Source organism: Anser brachyrhynchus, assembly GCF_964034855.1.
Source record: "Anser brachyrhynchus genome assembly, chromosome: 8".
NCBI lineage: Eukaryota > Metazoa > Chordata > Aves > Anseriformes > Anatidae > Anser > Anser brachyrhynchus.
In genome coordinates this window covers 26,781,231-26,801,401 of record NC_137702.1, presented here as the reverse complement: position 1 = coordinate 26,801,401, position 20,171 = coordinate 26,781,231, and the positions used below count along the sequence as shown (strand labels likewise).

At 40.0% G+C, this 20,171-nt stretch overlaps 1 protein-coding gene and 1 long non-coding RNA gene across 6 annotated transcripts in view; one reads left to right on the top strand and one right to left on the bottom strand.

Annotated features, from left to right (window-relative positions):
- The window catches only part of NR5A2 (nuclear receptor subfamily 5 group A member 2), a 90,596-nt gene that overhangs the window by 61,482 nt on the left and 8,943 nt on the right, over positions 1-20,171 (bottom strand). For all 4 annotated transcript variants that reach the window (XM_080601759.1, XM_080601758.1, XM_080601760.1 and 1 more), the window contains exons 2-5: positions 19,660-19,797; positions 18,098-18,216; positions 16,690-16,831; positions 13,309-13,955 (exon numbers count right to left, since the gene is read on the bottom strand). In XM_080601759.1, the coding sequence (XP_080457885.1) occupies positions 13,309-13,955; positions 16,690-16,831; positions 18,098-18,216; positions 19,660-19,797 (1,046 nt within the window). The remainder of the gene's footprint in view (positions 1-13,308; positions 13,956-16,689; positions 16,832-18,097; positions 18,217-19,659; positions 19,798-20,171) is intronic.
- On the top strand, positions 4,796-18,076 carry LOC308198767. Of its 2 annotated transcripts, XR_013954192.1 has the most exons (4): positions 4,796-5,056; positions 10,932-11,033; positions 13,444-13,526; positions 17,754-18,076. It is a non-coding gene; the product is annotated as an uncharacterized lncRNA (long non-coding RNA). The 2 variants fall into 2 exon arrangements; XR_013954193.1 differs by lacking the exon at positions 13,444-13,526 and having other exon boundaries at positions 4,800-5,056.

Sequence of the window (20,171 nt, the reverse complement as noted above, 5' to 3'; positions counted from 1 at the left end):
TCAGATCTTAAGCTCTCATTGAGACTCCTACTGAATATATTCATTTGTATTTAGGCCTGATTTCACTTATGAAATTTTCACTTATGAATTTTCACTTCTACATCCTTTTTTTAAAAAAATATATATTTGATGTATCCCTGAAAAATTAATATTTAATTTAAAGAGCACCTAGCCTAATCCATTGCCTTTAACAGTGAGTATGATCTAGTGCATCTACTTTTGTAATATTCATGAAATTTGGAAATCAAGACTAGGCATTATATTTTACTCTGAGAGGCTTTTTCTCATGTGAGTGTTTGATCAGTTCTGAATGCCCAAATGGCCTACTAGAATTTCCAGGGCATAAAGAAACTACTTAAAGATGTTATTATATCTAGAAAAATATTATTATATTAATGTAATAAATTATAACCTTTATAAATAAACATTCTCAGATACACATAAAATGTGTTGTCCCATTTACCTGCTGCCATGTGCTTTTTATGTAATTAAATACTGAGCATCAAATACTTTAGAAGGTTACAGCACCTTCATTCTAAAGGAGAAAAGCTGATTCTTGTTGATAATATGTCTTGTGCCGATGAAAAAGACTTAAATTAATTGGTTGAAATACTACGCAGATACTACAAATCCAACTAATTATATTTTTGAGTCCTTATGCCTCCATCATTTAGTCATTTAAAACAAAAGAAAACAAGAGCTATTTAACATTTAAAAATAATCATAGTAATTTGGGGCATGAATCATTCCTTACATTCTTTTCCAGCTACAAACAATTTCTGTTGGGAAAAGTGCCATATAGTATCGACAGTGACAACAAATTGTATTGTCCAGTGAACATCTGTTTCCGACTCCCACACTGATATTGCAGGTTGGGTACTTCTGAGTTAGTCTTCACAGGCTGCCCGACCACAGAGGAACTGGAAATTACTGGTACGTTCAACTTTTATTATTGGAACACAGGAAAACTTTATCATCATGCTGGGAAGTTCTGTATCTTTTGAAATATTGGAAGGAGGGTTATGTTAGCACAGAAACCCGCATGTGATAGTTCTTACGAAGGAGAAAAGTGGCTCCTGTTCATTGTGTCCCTCAGTATATGCAGGTATGCAAGTCTGAGATCAAAATGTCAAATGTTTGTTTTTAATAAAATGAGCAGCAGGGCAAACAAAGTACCAGATTCTGCCAATCTTGCTCAATAGGTCGTCTGTGTCCCTATACAAAGTACCCCTGAAATCCAAAGCACGGTTACTTCAGGCAGGGCAGGCTGAGGTTTAGTATGGGTTGCACAATGCAGCTCTAGGGAATGTTGGTCTTGAAGAAATAATTGATCTTTTCAAATTCACATTTATTGCACCAAGGTACTATGATAGCAACTTATAGAGAAAGACTGTGTTAGCTAGCTAAAACTATTACTGTTAAAATAAAGCAAAACACAAAGACCTAAGTATTTTTTTTCAAAATTGAGGTGACTTTGTTAGAATGATCAATGCCATATTTTCCATGGTTATGCCAACATTTGTTATTCGGTTTGGAGGAAAGTTCTGCTTTGGCAGGGACAGAGAAGAAATGAAGATATACTCTTGATAGGCGGTAAGTGCCAGTTTGATAATGCTCCCACACCTGATCTGTAAGTACATCAGCCAGTGCGGAAAAAAAGTGCTGAAGAAGATTATCTTTTCCAGAGAAAGAGGAAGAGAGAAACTCCATCAAAATTTATATTAATTAGAGTGGCCAGCATGCAGGGGAATCAAAGGCAAAACATGTGGAGCTCCCGCTGGTGAAGAGAAGACTGCGCCTTGAAGGAGAGAGATGCAAATGAAAAATAAATGCTTTTCAATGTCCTCATATAAGCTAGCCATATAAACACTCATTTTGAGTTCTAACATTTCCCAATGCAGATACTCTCACTGAAAATTCATTCTTAGTCTGAAGGGAGCTTTGTCCTTGACCACACCTGCAGAATAAGAACCTATGTGTCTTAAGAACGGCAGGTCTCAACAAAGTAAAATAATCACCACATCCATATATCTACTTAAAGTTGTTGTTGTTGTTATTGTTGCAGTTGTCACTTATCCTTTGTTATAAACAGTCTAAGTCCTGCATCAGAAAAATATTTTTTGATGCTATTCGTTATAGCAATTTTGGATTTTTCAAAGACTAGGAAGTCTGTGTAGAATCTTAACAATGTGGCCAATATGCAAAACACTGTTGGGAAATTCTAGGTCTCAGGCAGAAAACTGCCTGATCTTGCTTTTCATAAGTGTAATATCAGTACATATGTACCAATCAAAACAATACTCCAATAGTATTTGTTTGAGAGTCTTTCTGTCTCCTTCTTTTCTGTCCATACATAGGCAGAAAGAACATTAGGGATTGTGGAGTGGTTACAAAAGAAACTGAAACTATTTTAGACCAGGGTGACCTGGGCATCAGCTACAACATTAGTCTTGGCTTCCACTTGCACACTAGATAATTTGTACCACCACCTAATTTAGTTTCATGCCTCCCAGCAGCCTTTCTACTGCATCCCTACCATCTCCTGCAATTCTCTCAAATGTCATGGTTGTTATGCCCTAAAACGACACAGACAAGTGGGAGCAGAACTGGAGATTTTGGGCAATTGTCTCTCATTATTTTCCCTGGATGATTTCACTGCTACCCGAAGGAGAGTTTGGATTAGCTACTTCTGTGGCCTTTTTGTGGGTGGTTTTTATTGAGCTATGGGAGTAGCAAGATGGATCAGAGACTGCAGGCCTTTCTGAACTATCCACTCTGAACTCTCATCTCAAAGAAATTCACAGTTTCCTAAAAGTATGCACAAGGAATACTAGGGAGTGTCACTGAAGCACACCAAATGTTGGTGAAGATCTCACTGTGGGTCAGTGCAGCCCATGGCCACAAATAACTGCAGTTACTGCTGCTGGCCTAGTGACTGTGGTACTAATATAATTCCCAAGAAAGAGAAAGGAAAAGAAGAGACAATAAATAAGAAAAAGAGGATTTAGAAATAGCACGTAGCAAATGAAACTTAAACACTTGACCCAGGCAGCTCTACAGAAGAAAACAGGAAACTGGCAGTTGCTCTAAGTGAAACTGGAAATACGCTATTCAATATCTTAACTTGCACTACTTATTTGGAAAAATTTCTCATCATCTTCAGTAAAGTTTTCTTCCGATAAGCAATACAGGACCCATAAGCACAACTTGACTTATGCTGAAAATCACTATATGCAGGACTGACTTCTTCAGCTCCCTGTTTAGGAGAGAGAGTGGTTGTAGGTGCACAGGGAATTCTGGGCATCGCGTGGAGAGGAATATGGTTCCCAGCGCTCTGTTACTCACCTCTCCCCATACTTTTAAGATGGATGAGGTGGATTCAGGCGTGACCGGACAGCCCAGGCACTACCTCCCGTAAGGGGCTGCAACAACTTACTTCTAGAGTGGTAAGGGATTATGACTCAGCACCACCAGTCACTGACGTTGCTCATTACTCAGGACAAACTGCAAGACTGCAGTAAGTATTCCCCAATAAATACTGAAAGGTATCCAGATGAGACAAACAGAGGGTGCTGACTGTTACACCAGAATAAAGACACAATTCTTCGTCACATCCAGTGTCACTTAGTCAGGATGATGTTTCCTGTATTCAGCAAACATGCCAGTAAAAGAATTTCCTTGGCATACAGACAACATGGAAATGTCCTTTTAAAAATCAGTTAATACGAACAGAACTCATGAGCTAGCTGGAACCATTTCCTATGCTGTGGAAAGAACACTTGAATAAGGTTAACCAAGACATTTCACCCTCCCAACCTCCCCCCTCCCCATCTATTTCTGGATGTCTTCTTTTGTTCACCCTTTGCTAATTATAGTGGCCTTGCTTAGGTTATATTTATAGTCTTAAAAGAGTTGCCTGACTTTTAGAACACTTTATTCATGTATATTTCCTGTGTTTATTGTTGCCTTAACTAATTTTTAAATTAAAATTACTTGATCCAAGATTTTATTTAGCAACAAATATCAAAGTAACTTTTCTTTCAACAAATGAAGAGCTGTATTTAGATATAAAAAAGCATTTTTCTATTTCTGAATTTGTGAAAACAGATTTTAGTTTCTTTCCATCTCTAAGTGATGTGTATGACAGACAATTCCAGAATTAGACAAAATTAAATTTCTTTCTTTTTTCATGGCAGTATGATTATTTTGTATCTTAGTATATTTATTTATTTATTTTTGTGTCTGTAATGGTTGCTTTAATGACTGTGGTGTTTCCAAAGGACAGTCTTGAATATTTATCTGCCTGGACTGCCCTGATGTTTACCTAACCACCTGGAACTGAACATCTACCAGCTACACAAATGGAAAAAAGACATTGAGGGTGTTCATATGAAATTATAGCTTCATTTTCCTACTGGAACCATGCTTTATCTCTCCAAGTTTTCCTCAATCCCCTCTTATATCTGCCCTTTTATTTGCTGTGGTTGCTCTACAAACATGTTTGTACTAATGGCAATAGCTACAACTTTTAGTCCTTAATTCAAAACAGCAAATAAAAACCATTTCAGAGAAAAAAAAAGGAACATGGCACAGAGTCTCAGAGCAGGGAGAAAACACTTGTATGAAAGAGGCTGAGCTATGACCCTTAAGCTCACAGCATTTTTAGGTTTTGCACCTGGCGTTAGGTGCTGATGCCCAGCAAGTGGAGCAGGCTCCCCAGCCTGGTGCAAGAGGGCCCTCGGGCCTGCAGCAGGCCCTAATGGCCCCACCTGGCCCCAATCTGTGGCACCATTTAAGCTCCAGCTGAGGCTATGTTCCCCTTCAGGTCGCCTCGTGGGGTTTTTCCCTTAAGTACTACTCCAGTTGCCTCCTTGTTTCGTCTCATCCCTTGTCCCTGCAGCCCTCTGAGGCCTGCCCTGGTTGGTGTGTGGGGCAGCAGGCTTGTGCCCAGCGGCTGTGAGGAGTAGTGCCTGCTGGTTTCCGTGTGTGGAGAGCAGTGCGTGCCCCCTGTCCTCATGCAAGCTAAAGACCTGGAGGAGAGAGCCAGCAGTTTGAAGTATGTAGCAGGTACCAGGCTTAGCGTATTAAAAGGAATAACCACTGGGCGAAAATGCCAATGCTTCATGTCAATTTTTTGATGGGGTAAGATAGAGTGTAAGCACAGTGTGTTGTGACTTAGTCTGAATAAAGCTGCTTTCTGTTAGTGTGCTGAAATGGCTGGAAATGCGGTAATTTGGAAGATTCTTATTAGAAGAAAAAACAAACAGAAGACTGCTAAAAGCTGTTCTGAAGATAGTGATATTACATTTCAGTTTGCTTTTAACTGATCTTTCCATCCAGGTGTGGGGAAAAGTGGGACTGCTGAAATAGGCACTTTGTATGTCACTTTAATAAAATTTTTGTACTGTATGCATTTAATAGAGTACCAGATTTTGGGCATAGTCATTACCTTTGGATTGTCTGTAATGAAGTTCAAGCCAAAGGTTTATTATTCAGTTGGCTATCTCCTGAATTGCTCTCAAATTTAAATTAATTGTTGAAATATGCTTTCCTCCTGTACCAAAACTCACCCTTTTTGAGGCTGATTTTTTTCCATCTTTGCTTGTAGTGGAGAAAACAAACAACTACATTTTATTTGCAGAGCATGAAATTAATCTTTACTTCCTTTTAAAAGCAGTCTGGCATGGATTCAAATACTTGTAACTTGAGGCTATGAAATTGAGCAAACTGTGATAGCTTGATATATGACCAAAACCAACCAAACAAAAAAATCTATGGCCGTGTTTTTGGGTACCATAAAATGACATACTTCCCTGGAAGGAAGCAGGCTATTCTGTTTTAGATAGCTGAAAATCTCCTTGTTAATGCACACTGGCTGAAGTCTGGAGCTGAGAAATACCAGACTAAGAAGTTTTAGTGCAGTCTGCCCCCTGACTTTTACTGCTTCAATATGTAGCTGTAAAACTATAATTTCATAATAATTTTAATATCAGAAATGGAAAAGAGTTAAGTATTTTACTACGTTTCTGTGACTATAAGGCTGTAGAGTGCATTCAGCCTGTTTTTTGAGTGTTTAACCTGAAAGTACAACCTGATAGCTCTCAGCTTTAGGCCTTTTCTCCAGTAATGAGTCTGACTGGATTTTGCGGAAGCCATCTTGTTACTGCTACCACAGGTAGAGCACAGTTCCTCACTGGCTGAAGTCTGTTTTGTTCAGGTGTTGTGCTTCTACATGGTTGTTATATGGCTGTATTTGTTGTTTCATCAAGCTGTGGAAACTTGAATCTCTTAATCTTTCTTCATAAATCACCCTTTTCTCAACTTCTGTTATCGTTTTGTCAGTATTTTTCAGGCCTAGAGCTGAGTGGATTATGTAAGCTATTGACTCCACAGTGCTGTATATATAAAGGCGATCATCCCTTGATGTGGAGCAGCTTATCTTTATATATGAAATTATAAAATAACATGATTTTATATTATAGGCTTTTAGAAGGATTGATAGGAAGTCTGTAAGTGACAACATTATGGCTGGGATTTCATCCTTTCTGCAGGTGATCTTAAAGTCTACAGGTTAACAGAAGAATGTTCTTAAATCTAAACAGCCTTGGTATAGAGGCAAACTTTCAGAAATACTATAAGAGTAATGAACACATACACTGTATCAGAGTGATACATGTATCATACAAAATTATTGGATGTGAATGAACAACTTCCACAGAGTAGAGTCATGTTCTTCCCACAGTAAGATTTATTGCCTGGTTCTAAGAAATGCCTTAATTTTCAAGGGTGGTGGTGGTGCAAATGGCATTATTTTTGTGGCAGAAACATGGAAAAGAGTTCTTTGCAAATGAAAGTCTGTCATTTTACCAATAAAACTGACAGTCTTGAGCAAAATTTGAAATACATCATTATTTTCCAAGAGATTGGAGTTATTTTTTTCTTTGCTTTTAATGTGTAAAGCTCTCTCTAGCATTTAGCAAAAATATCAAATCATCACAGCAGAAAATAACAGTTTAAAGTAGTGGTCTGAAAATACAGTAGGTTATAGTAACATCAGTACAACTTTAATTATTAGTATTTAGTATTATCTTGGACTAACCATAACATGTGAGCTCTGAACAGCATTGTCTTCATACTGCCCTACAGCAATGCGATATGCATTTGGTAGTGTACCCAGTTAATCTTTCTACTGGCGCAGCTCACTGCTGTCTTGTGCTTCTAATTGGGAACTTACACTTTTGAAGGAAAAAAAGTAACTTGTAATGTTAAACTTCTGTTTTTTACATCATATGGCTCCAACTTGCAGCTAAATATGCAAGTGTGTCCTGTCCCTCCTCTGTAAAGGCTGCGGTGTGTGCTTCAGGCCGTGTGGCAGGGGTGGCTGTAGCTACAGAACTCCCCATGGCCATGCTACAGCCTATTACATCTTTTCTTGTTATTAGCATTAGGATGGGCTGGACAACTTTTGGAATTGTTACCCCCTCAAATTTTTGTCTACGATAAGTAATAAAACACTGTTATTGCATCATGGCTGTTCATAGGAGCCTGTGTAAATTTGCTACAGTGAACGCATGATGGCAAATCCACTCAATTGTAGGTCTTAAAACAAACAAACAAAAAATCGCCTGTGTGAAGCATGACTGCATAATCTCATCCTGATGCTGAACATCAGACATGAGGTGGAAAAGTAACTAAATCCAGGGTGACTGAATTCAATCTGACTCCACCGTATGATGTTGTCACCTCTGATAGCAGGAAAGTACACAGCTTTGACATGAATGGACATAGGAGAATGTTGTCTTTGTACCCCTAGAAAAAGTGCCAGAGGCTTAGCAGTGAACAAGCTGTTTAGAAAGGCTACAAAATGGCATGCCTGTAAGCTGAAATACTGCATTTAGTCACCTACTTTGTTCAGAAGAGATCAAGAAGATGATCATGAAGTTAACTTCTAACAGAGTGTTCCCCTACGAGGTTCAGTAGGGTGGCAGGTATAATCCTGTGCTTCATTAAACACTTTTTTTGTGCCGAGGCTTCTTTCCATAGCAATTGTTTTACTATTTCTTTCCACGTTTCAAACAAAACGTGCTTGTTATGAACACTTGTCTTTCACAATCCAAGGGTATTTAGTTAAACTAATGATTCTAATGCCAAGAATGTTAGCTGTGTGAGAGGAATACTTTTCTGTTTACCCCAACATTTTTTTTAATGTTTGAGGAAAATGGTGATGTGTTTTTCAGATCCAAATGCACTCAAACCAGACTAAAAATCAGTAACTACATATGACAGCATATTCACTAGTCTGACTACTGACACTAAGGGCAATCTTGAACCTCAGTTTCTGGCTGCTTCCCTGACTGAAAGAACATTACAGTTTTATTTCATCAGCTATGTTAGTTACATTTCCTGTCCTGATAAATGTGTGTTACAAAGTCCAAAAGCACTTGAAGTTATCAAATTGCCTTTGATTACTTAAGTCTAAATAATGTATCAAGCTTTCATCACCCTGAAGAAGAACTTTTAAGGTATTCCATTACTGATACTTATTCTCAAAAAAAAACAAAACAAAACAAAATGCCAACCCCCTATTTTTTCCCCTAATCTGTATTTATCTGGTTTAATAATTCAATTTCTGTACTGAAAAATCTTATTTTTCTGTGCATTTCTTGCCATTTAATTTCATGAAGACTGAAGTTTGAAATTAACCATGATGTATTGAGTATTATTATTACTGTAGCTATCTAAAGGCATATTACGACAGAGACACCAGTAGTTCTGCTGACCCTATTCACATTAAGTTTGTACTGCTTTAAGAAACAATTTGAAACTCTGCTAATGTAGTTGTGTTTACAAGGGATATGTAATACAAAACTAGGCATGTGTTTGCTTTTTAGCTGCCAAAACATCTGTTTCCATTGTACAGTAGAAGTCCTGCAAGAGAGGAACCTTTTGAGATATCTGGTTAAACCATTGTCTTTGAAGGCCACGTTTACAGCTAATGCAAGCATAGACAAATTTGTACTTATAGCAAGGAGACTGTCCCAGAACTGATACAGTCTGACATCAGTGAATGGTCTAAATCAATTTGCAAACTCAGTGAATAGTTTTAGGATGAGCTTCTTTTATGTGAAGTATGCTGGCCCTTCCTGCAATCATTCACTAATTGGGTTTGTGCTCACATAGTACTTTGACCTATGACATCCTCGCTAAAATAGCCAAATAAGTCAAGGTAGATTTTTTTTTTGGTGAGTCACAAATTCTTTAAGCCCTTTTTTGTAATTATCAATGTTTAGTGAATTTTCTGATCCTCAGCCACAAGAAAGTATTCTGAGGACCGTTCTCCAGTGCAGGTTCTGTGTTCTTCTGCACTAAGCATACAGCTTTCTTTTATGGGTTGAGGAATACTTTGGAAGTAGTTGTTGAATTTTCCCTGATGTGAGCTGATGAGGAAAGACCAGTCCACTGGAACTGTCTGCATCCTTTCTTGGGGCCAGGTAACCTTTGGACTCTAGAAACTCTTGCAATATTTTCTTTTTAGCTTTGTACAAAGACCTTTCACCTGACTAAGACAGCTGGGTACAAATCTAGCATCCCCAGGGCATTCCTGAGCTTTCATAGCTAAGGATAAGATGGATATATCTTTCTTTTATATTTACTGAGCTTTCAGCAACTCCAAAATAGCCAACAAAGGCCTTCCTCACTGTTTTACTGGCACGTTACTTCTATATTCTTATTTCATCTGTGTCTAAAGAACTATACAGAAACAGTTCTCTTGATCAGTAAGTAAGCATTATGTGTAGTCAAAAGGAGAATTTCTCATGTAATTTCTAATGACAGAGTACCCTGATTTCACAAGATAGATGTATGTTTGAGATTTTAGCAGGTGTTCAAGTCAAAGTTACTAGATTGCAGCTGTCTGCTTTGGATCTTGCTCTGGCATTGGTACTCACCCTGACTAGTTTGCTTCATTAATACTTCTGTTAATTTCTGATATCCAATATGAATATAGAAGGATCTGCTCTTTAGCAAGTATAAGCATTACATTACACATTTTTAAAACTCAGATAAGGCTACAGTTCTGTGAAATGTTGCAGCTAGTTCTGGCTGATGAATATTTTGACTTTGTACATGCTATATGCCTAACACATTCCAAAAGACATGCTGACAATTTGTAGAGCAACAGGTGTGAAAATTGTAATAAACATGTACTGATAAAAGCTTCATGAAACAAAGTTGTTTTAAAACATCTAGTATCACTTGAGATTTTAAAAAGATCAATTTTCAGACAAATGGAAAGAAAAAGCTTTAAAGCCGTAACTCACTGTTTTTGTTTGTTTTTAGAGTACATCTAGGCTAAATGTGGCTTAAACCACTGATAGTCTGGGACAGCATTTTTCATCATGTACTCCTCCCTTTGTATACCTCCTGAACTCTGTTAGCTACAAATGTTTACGTGTCTAGGAGAAAGGAAAATGTTTGCCCTTTTATATGAATTAAACCTAGTCTTACACATTTCATTCTTTAGAGTGAAGTGAAAGGATACAGAAGAGAATTGTGTACATACTGTTCAGTAATTCACAGCCAGTTGTGCAAGGAAATCATTTGTCGTTACAAAATCATTCTGAATTTCATATGAACCACCTTTGTGTACCTTTTTGTTGTTTCATTATTTGTGTCATTTAAAAATTTAGTCTCAGATCTGCTAATGCACCTATCTTATCTGGAAGACATCTGAAGATGTAGTCTTTGTGTAGACAAGTAGGAATAATAGGAAAGTGTCTTCTCAAGCAAATACATACTTCTCAGCTGTGTGTAGGTAGGGAACAAAGTTAGCTGATTTGAAAATCTAGTTGCTTCTTCCTCACAACTGCCTCTTCCCTTCCTTCTTCATTTAAAATCTGTCATTTACTTAGGTCTTTTTTTAATTCCCACAGGTATTCATATCCTCCAGAGCAATCTGAAATAGCTGCCTTTTCTACCTTGACCAGAAAGAGCTGACAGCATGGATGGACAGAAGAGGGCCGTATTCAAGAAAGGTTTGGAAATCCTTTGTTTAATTCTGATTCTCTGCTGCTAAGAGATGGTGTTACCTGGTGCTGTTGACAATGTAGAGTCTAATCTAAATGTGTTTTGAAAACCTCATGTTTTTGAAGTTGAGAAGTTTAAAGTTCTTAGTGTTGTGTTATCCAGTCCCCGAATGATGGATTTCCAAATGTGTTGACATTGTTCTGGAATGCTGTGCAGTTTAGTAGAGCTCGTCCAATTAAAAATCATATGTATGTATATATAGGGGTACGAATATATGATGAAACTGATGCTTCCCACAAATGTGTGGAAAAAGTTCACTGGCCATTTTTGTATGTAGTGAATTTCTAGAACATATGTATTTCTAGAAGTCTGTATATATGTGGTAGTACATGTATGCTACCAGAGTTAGGAGCAGTTGATCAAAACTTTCATGGAAAACATTTGTGTCTTTTATGTCTGTAGTAGTAAGCGTGTATTAGTTGAAGAATATCAACCAGCCTGAGGCTGGAGGTGAAGACAATCTCTAGAACTGTTACCAGCACAGCATGTTGAATGCATATGAAATTTGCCTACAGATGAAGCAATAGAACCACAAAAAGTAAATGTTGCTTAAGTATCTTTTCATATTATCGCTTGTATCATACCTGTGATTTTTAAGGCAGATCTTAACTTAAAAATTCTTACACTGAACAGTATCTTCTGCAAATCTCAGTAATTTTTAAAACGGTTACTCCAGACTGAAGTACTGTATGGGTTGAAAGATCTGATCCCTGATTTTTAGGACATAGTCTCTTGGAAATATATCGGATTGTAATTCTAATCATTAAATTACTTAAAATGAGCAGCATAGCTTACTAAAAAATTATAAAAAGCAAATAGCAAACTAAGATGTGACAGCTTTTTCCACTTTTTAATCCAACTTCTCTTTCCTCTCTGAGTAAGCTTTGTCCCTTATTTCTTTTTCATTAAGCTGAGCTTATAGTGGTTCCTGCAACTATTCGTATGGAAAAGTCTGAGAGAAGCTGGCATTGTATATACAACATACACAGCTTTTCTTGCAATCATGGGCTTTATTTCATCTCTGCATCATTATGGTTATGAGAGAAATTCTGTTGTGGCAAGCATCCTGACTGCAGATTTTTAATGAGATCTCCTCTCTGTGCTTGATACGTATAGATTCACTTCTCAGTGAACTTCTACAGTAATTGTTGTATTTGGGTATTGTATTATTTTCCCTTAATTACACAAGAGTAACTAAGAAGTTATGGGTGGTCATAAATTTACAGAGTTCTGCAGCAAATAGATGTGGTAAAAAACATCTCCCTGTTGCAGGAGGAGATTCAGTGACTGGCAATGTAATAGGGAAATTCAGATGTAATTTACGTTTATCTTATTGTTGTGTTGTGTTTTTTTTTTTTGAGATGGATCTTTTATTCATTCCAGAGCTAACTTCTACATTGAGTTGTTAAAAACTGTAGTTTCTCTATTGTCTGATTCCAAATTTTTGGCTTAATATTTCTGTGTCAGAGCTGACCACAACAAACCACAAAATTGCCTTAATGAATAATCTCGAATGTATATGGGGGAATTTCTGGCCACCAGAGAGCTGTGCATAAGGATTTATTGGGTAGTCCCACTTCCTAGTGCACCTAAAGGTCATTGTAGCCAGTGTAGATTACAGGAATCCCCAATGTATCAGTGGTGATGAGAACCAAAAGAAGTCCTTAAGGTAATTTCTTCCTCCTTGCCTTCTGTTCTGTGTGTACCCTGCTTAGGACTTAGCCTTCATGGCTAACTACACATGCACACGCACACTAATATCCCAGTGAGAAAATTAATATTCCAATATGGACATACACAGAGTCCACGTAGATGGCAGGAATAGGGTTCCTTTCTGTGTTACTTGAGATAATAAGATAAGTTTGTAAATGAGTGTAGAACGGTGTAACAGGTATGCTTACAGCTCGGAATACAAGTCAGAGAGAAAGGATGACAAGGAAGGAGTAAAATTCATGCTAGCCCCTATGGAGGTTAATAACAATTGTGATAAGTAGCAAAATACACAAGAGAGAAACTGAAACTTGAATCTCTTTGATACAGCTTATTACAGGCTCAGATAGAAGACAGGTACAAATTTCTCATAATAATCTGTCTACTTAAAGCCAAATAAATTAGAGATGCTTGGGGAAAAAAGAAGACAAACCATATTCTCTTGCTCAAAGTACAACATTGTAAAAATTATCTTTTGTTCTTAATTGAATATAATGTAAGATTGTTACCTACCTTAAGTTCTCTAAAAAAGATGCTACTCCTAGCCCACTCCACAATGGAGAAGAGGGTTTGGTCAGCCATTTTACACATAAGCCCAAATGTGTTGAGCTTCTCATGTTTGCTTCTGTTGGCTTGCTCCTGCTGCAGATATGCCATGATCTTAGCTTGGACTTGTGGCTCATCTGGCTCACACTTGAGAAGTTCCAATATCAGATGTGGAATACTTGCTGGTGAGCTTGTTTGGTAACTATCCATGTATGAGTATCCCATTATTGACTCTGGTGAGCTAGTGTAAGGGTCAGGGTACTCAGACTTGATAGCACGGCTTGGAAAATGGCCATATGTTTGGTAACCTTGCAAGCTGCCGTGGGGTGGCATTGTCATACTAATCGGAGAGGTTACAAAGGGACTTCTGTCATAGTCTGTAGGAGGCAAGGCAGTGTGGTTCAGAGGTAGGCCTTTGGAGGCAGAATGGATGTTCTGGATCGCAGAGGATATTGTCAGGTCAGTTGGCATTGCTTGGATCACCTGAGTCATGGCTTCCAGTTTAAGTCCATTTGCTCGGATAAGAGCTTTCTTCTGCTGCTTCAGTGCCCTGTCTCTCTTGTACATTGGTCCAAACTTGTTTCTACCACCACGCATTCGGTCAGCTCGCACAGCTGTCAGGGGAGAGAAGGAAGTAAATCGTAACGAAAACTTGAAATCAACATTCTTTAAAGAAACATAGTAGGACAGAGCAGAAATGTAAAAATGTAACTCCATGATTTTTTTTTCAATTTCAAAGTAGCACTTTTATTCCTAAAGAAAAAAAAAGATTTAATAAATGTCACTTCAGGTAATTTAAATATCACATGCATGTCACTAACATGAAAGAACTGCTCTTTACATTGATTAGGAAACAGGGACAAACACAATGGTTGGCTACAGGAATTTCACACCTGCTATGGGATCATGTGGAGATCTCAATGTATATTTGGTTTTATGTCAAGCTACTATGTCCTTAAGAAACAAGGGCTGATGTCCAAAATTTGTCTGAGATGTATCCGGTGGACCCCATTGTCTCGTTATAGTCATTTCATTACTGCCTTCCACTGCAGCAAAACATCTGAAATGTAAATTGTGAAATGTTCAATAGTCACAAAGGGGAATATGTTTTTCTTGGCAAAAAAAGGAAATATTTTCTTTTGAGGATTCTGTTCAGATTGGTATAAAACTTGGAAAAAAAATCTAGGTATCTGAACAGCTTTACAGAAATGTTTAGCTGCAGTTGGTACGTGCAGAGAGAAAGCTGTCAGCTTGCTGCCTTCCGTGTAGAAGGTGGAAGTGACAAACTATTGGCGCTGTTCTGGCTTGTAGTATCTCCGGAATTAGAAATAATTAAAACAAATCCACTTCAACAGCTGCCTTGGGAATCATACTGGTGGTCTCTGTCACAGCAGTGTCTGTCACCATGGTATATATGTAATGGTCTAGCGAGGAGCTCCCACCAAGCCCACCTTGCCCAACGGCAATTAGATTGAAAGAGGAACCTTTGACAACCTGGTGACATGTTGAGACTGCTGAGATTGCTGGAGGTTAAGTTCTTGAGCTTTTTATCTTAGGGATTAGTAGAACATTAAAAATTTATTATGAATGCTAGATACGCATAATGCTGTACATTATCATAAGGACTTTAACGTTTAATGATTTTTTTGGTCCATGGTAATTTATGAACTAGACTTTAAGGCTATATATATCACTATCAGGGAAATACACATATAAATGTCACAAGCAATTATGCAAAATTAAGCAAAATCATTTGCAATTATGGAAGTACACATTCTTCTGATTTTCTAAATAGAGGAAAAGTTGTATGTGTACATAAAAGGTGTACAGCTAAGGAAGTTCAAGTATGTTTTTAAAGTATCTTTTTAAAAATACATGCACTTTACTTACATTTATAATAAAAATGCTTCTAATATTGCTGCTGAATGTTGATTTTGAGTGAAATGCAGGAATTTAAAATAATTACATTTACCAGCATAGTGATTTAATTAACTTTAAATATGTATACACAGTATCCTTCCAAGTATTCTAGAATTAACAACTGTAAGCCAAATTCTATTCGCAAATACTCTCATGTAACTCCTACAAATATTAGGGTGTATTGCATGTAATTGCAGAAGCACAAAATTTGGTCCCGTATTGTTGCCAGCAATTGAGAGGTGTTAGAAGTAGCAGTAGTTACAGATATTGTCCTCATTCTTTACGTCAACAATGAGAAAAGGATTTCAAATGTCCTGTTATTTTACTGTTTGAATTTGGAAGACTGTGGGATTCAGAATGTTTAGTGCCGTGTCAGTGCTAGCTGAGTCTCGTGGGCGATTAGAGTAGTGTTGAATTCATCAGACTGCAGGAGGCTGAGTATTCTGTTGATCTTCAGTTATATCAACAGATTTCTGTTGCCAAACTCAGGTGACTGGGGCTTATGCTGTATAGTTTTGTTAAAGGTTTATTGTATCCCTTACTGGTCTGATTCTTCCTTTAAGTCTCAGGTGAATGCGATTTCAGTATGATTTTAAGGATAAGGAATTTATAAGCTTGTCCTTGGTCAAGCAAAAATGCCATTTGCTGTGAAATCTGAATTTTAGTATTTTTATATATCAAAGTTAAAATTAATTGTGTATATGAGCCTCACATTTTAATCAGAATGATAATTGTGCATTCCATTATCTCAAAGGGTATTGTACACTTCTCATTCTTCTCTGTACCTGAGAGAGCCAACTGAAGTCAAAAAATATACTTCAGAATTTATTCTCTTTCATTAGTGCAAACATCTGAGGTGTAGCATCACAAAAATATAGGACAATTTAAGAGATTTTGTTCTTTAATCCCAAAGCAAGTCAGTGTGAGAAATACAAGTATTTTCTCTCTCACTTATGCCGTATTATCACAAGATAATATTATTAAAAAAAAAAGAAAACAACCCTAGACAAAATAGAAATAAAATTGGATCACTGTCTGTAACAATGACTTTTTAAAATCTGGACTCTTCTTATTTCATGTTTAACCTAAATTAAGTCTTTTTATAAAGCTGCAAAACTAATTTCCATATTATCTAGATCCCTTCATTCAAAAGCTCAAAAATATTGAAATATCGAAACATATATGTATATGAAATTTGAGTTTATGGTTTTGACTAGGCTTTAGTGATTTTCCATTTACTCATTAGATTTTTTTTGAGAGCAACAATTTCATTGAACTCACAAAGTCACCTTTTACTACAACTTCAAAAACATGATAAATACATAGCATAATTTTTATAAACCAGTATGCATCATAACACATGTAATCATCTTATTTTTCAGAAACTAATCTATAGTTGACAATATGAGCTAAACTTATAAGGCTTACCTTCTAATTTCATTCCAACGCTTAGACACTTTTGAAATCGACAGTAAGGACATCGTTTTCTCTGTGTTTTGTCAATCTGGCAATTCTGATTTTCTATACATGTGTACCTTTTGTTATTCTGGACTGTTCGCTTAAAGAATCCCTGCATGATAGACACAAAAGTTAGCCTCTGTTGCTTGAACAGTGTTTCAGCATTTTATTTTATAGAAATCACTGTAGCGTATTTTTTATACACCACTTGAGAACTTCTGAAGTTATACGGTTTACTTTAAATTACAGCGAGCCATACCCAGGAGAAAACCACCAGATTCTAGAGGTTTTCCTGTATTAGGAGTATGTTTTATACACTTACGTCAAAGCTTAACTAGACTGGCTATAGTCTCCTGTGCCCCTAGCAGTGGTAGCAGCAGTAGAGAGGTTGACCAGCTCCTTTTGTATTTCTTAATAATTGTAAAACGACTAAAGTGTTCCCTGCAAAGTAATTGTATATGAAATAAGTAGGAACACTATGGCAAAGATAACAGAAATACAGAATACCTCCTGCTAATGTACATCCCAATGGTGCATGCTAAAGGTATAAGTGCTTGTTATTCATTTCTCATTGATTTTTTTTAAATGAAAATATAATGTGCTAAGTTAATTTTCCCATGCCACTAAATATCTTAAATTGCATTGTTCTGGCAAAGGGGGTTCCTTTACAGTGCATTACTTAAAAAAATGCAAAGAACTTAAAACATTTTTACATGAAAAATTTGACATGCTATAAATTCGTAACTGTTTAAAATCTTTTGTATAATAGAATCATTCAGATAAATGCAACTCACATTTGAAGATAAATTAACAAATTTTATTCTCAAAATTAGTAGTTTAATTGTACAATAGTTACTTGACTCTGTGTCAAATGAGCTCTGAGAGTATATATGTTGTATATAAAAAAAGTGCAAGGTCATCATAATTCCAGAAATCTACATGATAATGTTGAAGGATGAAAAATCTTAAGAAAGCTGTGTTAGACTTTGCAAAACTGATCTGTATTGAGGATACTTTTTCACTTTATCCTCCAGGAACAGCAATGCTCTAAATGTATATAAATCAACTGAAATCAATATTTAGGACAGTTAGGAAGGAAAGGTGTTCTTTAACTACATCACTTTACAACAGCAAAACAGTTAAAAACAGTGATAAAGCTCCAATCCAAGCCAGTCCAAGTTGTTTCTTTCCATCTGTACAAATGAGATCTCACCAATCATAAATGCTTTGGTGGTTAATTTTTCATGTGACTAACGAGAAACATCAGAAGTAAGCCAAATTATTACACATCTGTATTTTTCAATTATCATTTTTTCCTGTTTGTTTGGAACTTTTTTGGGGCTGTACTTCTGTTTGTATGAAGAAATTGGTACAGAACCTTGCAGCTTTCACAGGTGAGAAGTCCATAATGGTACCCAGACACTTTGTCTCCACAGACTGGACACAGTTCCTCAAGGTCTTCATCGTAAGAGTAATTCACCATTTTAAACTGAGACACTGGGAAAAGGAGAAATAGCACATTCAGTTAGGTTACGTGAATAGCTCGCTTTTTCTGCAACTGTTCTCGTCTAGAGGGAAAGTCTTCTTTAAGCACGCCACTGCGAACTGCAAGAAGTTTTATTTTTAAAAGTGGAGCTTGCACAGGAACGCGTAACTTTTCCCCAACTGCAAGCCCGCGTGATACTTGGCAGGTGGGACACAACCCCACCAGCTCCTCGCCTTCCTGCTCTAAATATTAACACTTCCACAGCGCCCGCGACCTAGCGCCTAGTTTGCGGCATCTCCAACTAACTGAATTCATCCAAATCCGAAAGTAACCGAGGACGGGCTTTCAAAAGGCGGGACGAAGAGCTGGAAGTGCCGCCGGAGGCCAGTAACCGCGCTCGTTTCCTTTCAAGTTTTCTTTCAGCGCCAGCCCGCAAATATTTGCTGAGCCCGAGCGCGTCCCGCAGTCCCGCCGGGTACCCACTCGCCGAAGCGGCGAGCTCGGGGCGAGCTGGGCTGGGGGCAACTCGCCCCTGGGGCTCCGGGGGCGGCCGGCGGGGTCCTGCTGGGCAAGGGCGGCGGCGGCGGGGGGCTCCTGAGCAAGGCGAGCGGCACCCCCGGGCTGCTGCCTCCGGCACGCTGCGGCTCAGGGCAGGGGAGCGGCCGCAGTCTGGCCCGACCCGCCGCCTGCCAGAGCCCGGGGAGGACTCGGAGGATGAGGGCCCGGCCCCGTCCCCCCCTTCTGCTCCCGGGCGCTGGGAGCGAGTTCCCCTCCTCGCAGGAAAACCCGAGTGGGAAAGCAGGGGCTTTCCGAGCGCCGCGCCCTGGCACCGAGCCTCCTCCGCGAGCGAGGAAAGGGGAGGGCTGGGCTGGGCTGGCCGCCCCCAGCACCTCCGCGGCCCCCGGCCCACCCCGCCCCGGCTTCCCAGCAGGTCCCGGGAGGAGAGGGCAGAATTTCGAAAGAGCGGCCGGGACCGGAGTTTCCACCGCGGGGGTGGGCGGAGCGGGCAGGGTCCGAGCACCGAGCAGCCCCCCCCCCTCCCCGGGGCAGCCCTCGGACGGGGGCTCCGCTGCCCCCCGGTGGCATTCCCAGCCCGGGCATCCCGCTGCCATCCCCGGAGCGAGGCGAAGTTTCGCACCGCCGCCACCTGCGCTGCGCCCGGGGGGCAGCCCGGTACCTGTCGGGGCCCCCGGGGACGGCTCACGGGGTGTCCTCTGCAGGACCCCCCTGCAGCTCCGTCGCCGCCAACTTGGCGAGAGTTTTTGGGGCGGCCCGGGGCTGAGCCCCCCTCGCCGGGCGTACGCGAGCACGGCCGGTGTCCCGGGGAAGGCTCCCCCCGGCTACCGCCGGGAGCCGGCGGCCCTAAACTTTTTGGCAGGACGAAGGGGCGCCCCGCCGGAGGGGTAGAAGCCGAGCGTGCGCGGAGGGGGAGCGCCGTGCCTCTCCCCCCTTACCTTGCATGTTTTCCGGCATCTGCCCCTGTTCCCCATTCGACCGGGCGAGTCCCAGGGCCTCCGTCTCCACTTTGGGCAGCATGACAAGGCGGCTGCGGGCCGGGCTGGGGGCTCCGTGACCGTCCGCGACACCAGCACCTGGACACGGCAGTACAGATTTAGCTGGACCAAGGGGCGCTCGGCGGCCGCTGCCTCTTCCTCCTCCTCTTCCTCCTCCTCCTCTTTCCTCCCTCTGCTCCACGCCAGCCCTTGCCCTGCTGCCGCGGGAGCACCGAGCGGCCCCGGCCGCCGGGAAGCGCCGCCGGGTGTCCGCGGCTGCGGTGGTCGGGCTGCAGGCGGCGGGGGCGGAGAGGAGAGGAGGAGGAGGAGGAAGGCCGGGGGGCGCAGGAGAGGAAGGGGCGACCCCGGGAGCCCGCAGCGGCTCCGCTCGGGGCTCAGCGCGGCGGCAGCCCGGCGCCCCGATCCATGCGGAGCGGCACAGTGCACGGGAGCGCTCTGCCGCCGCTGGTGCT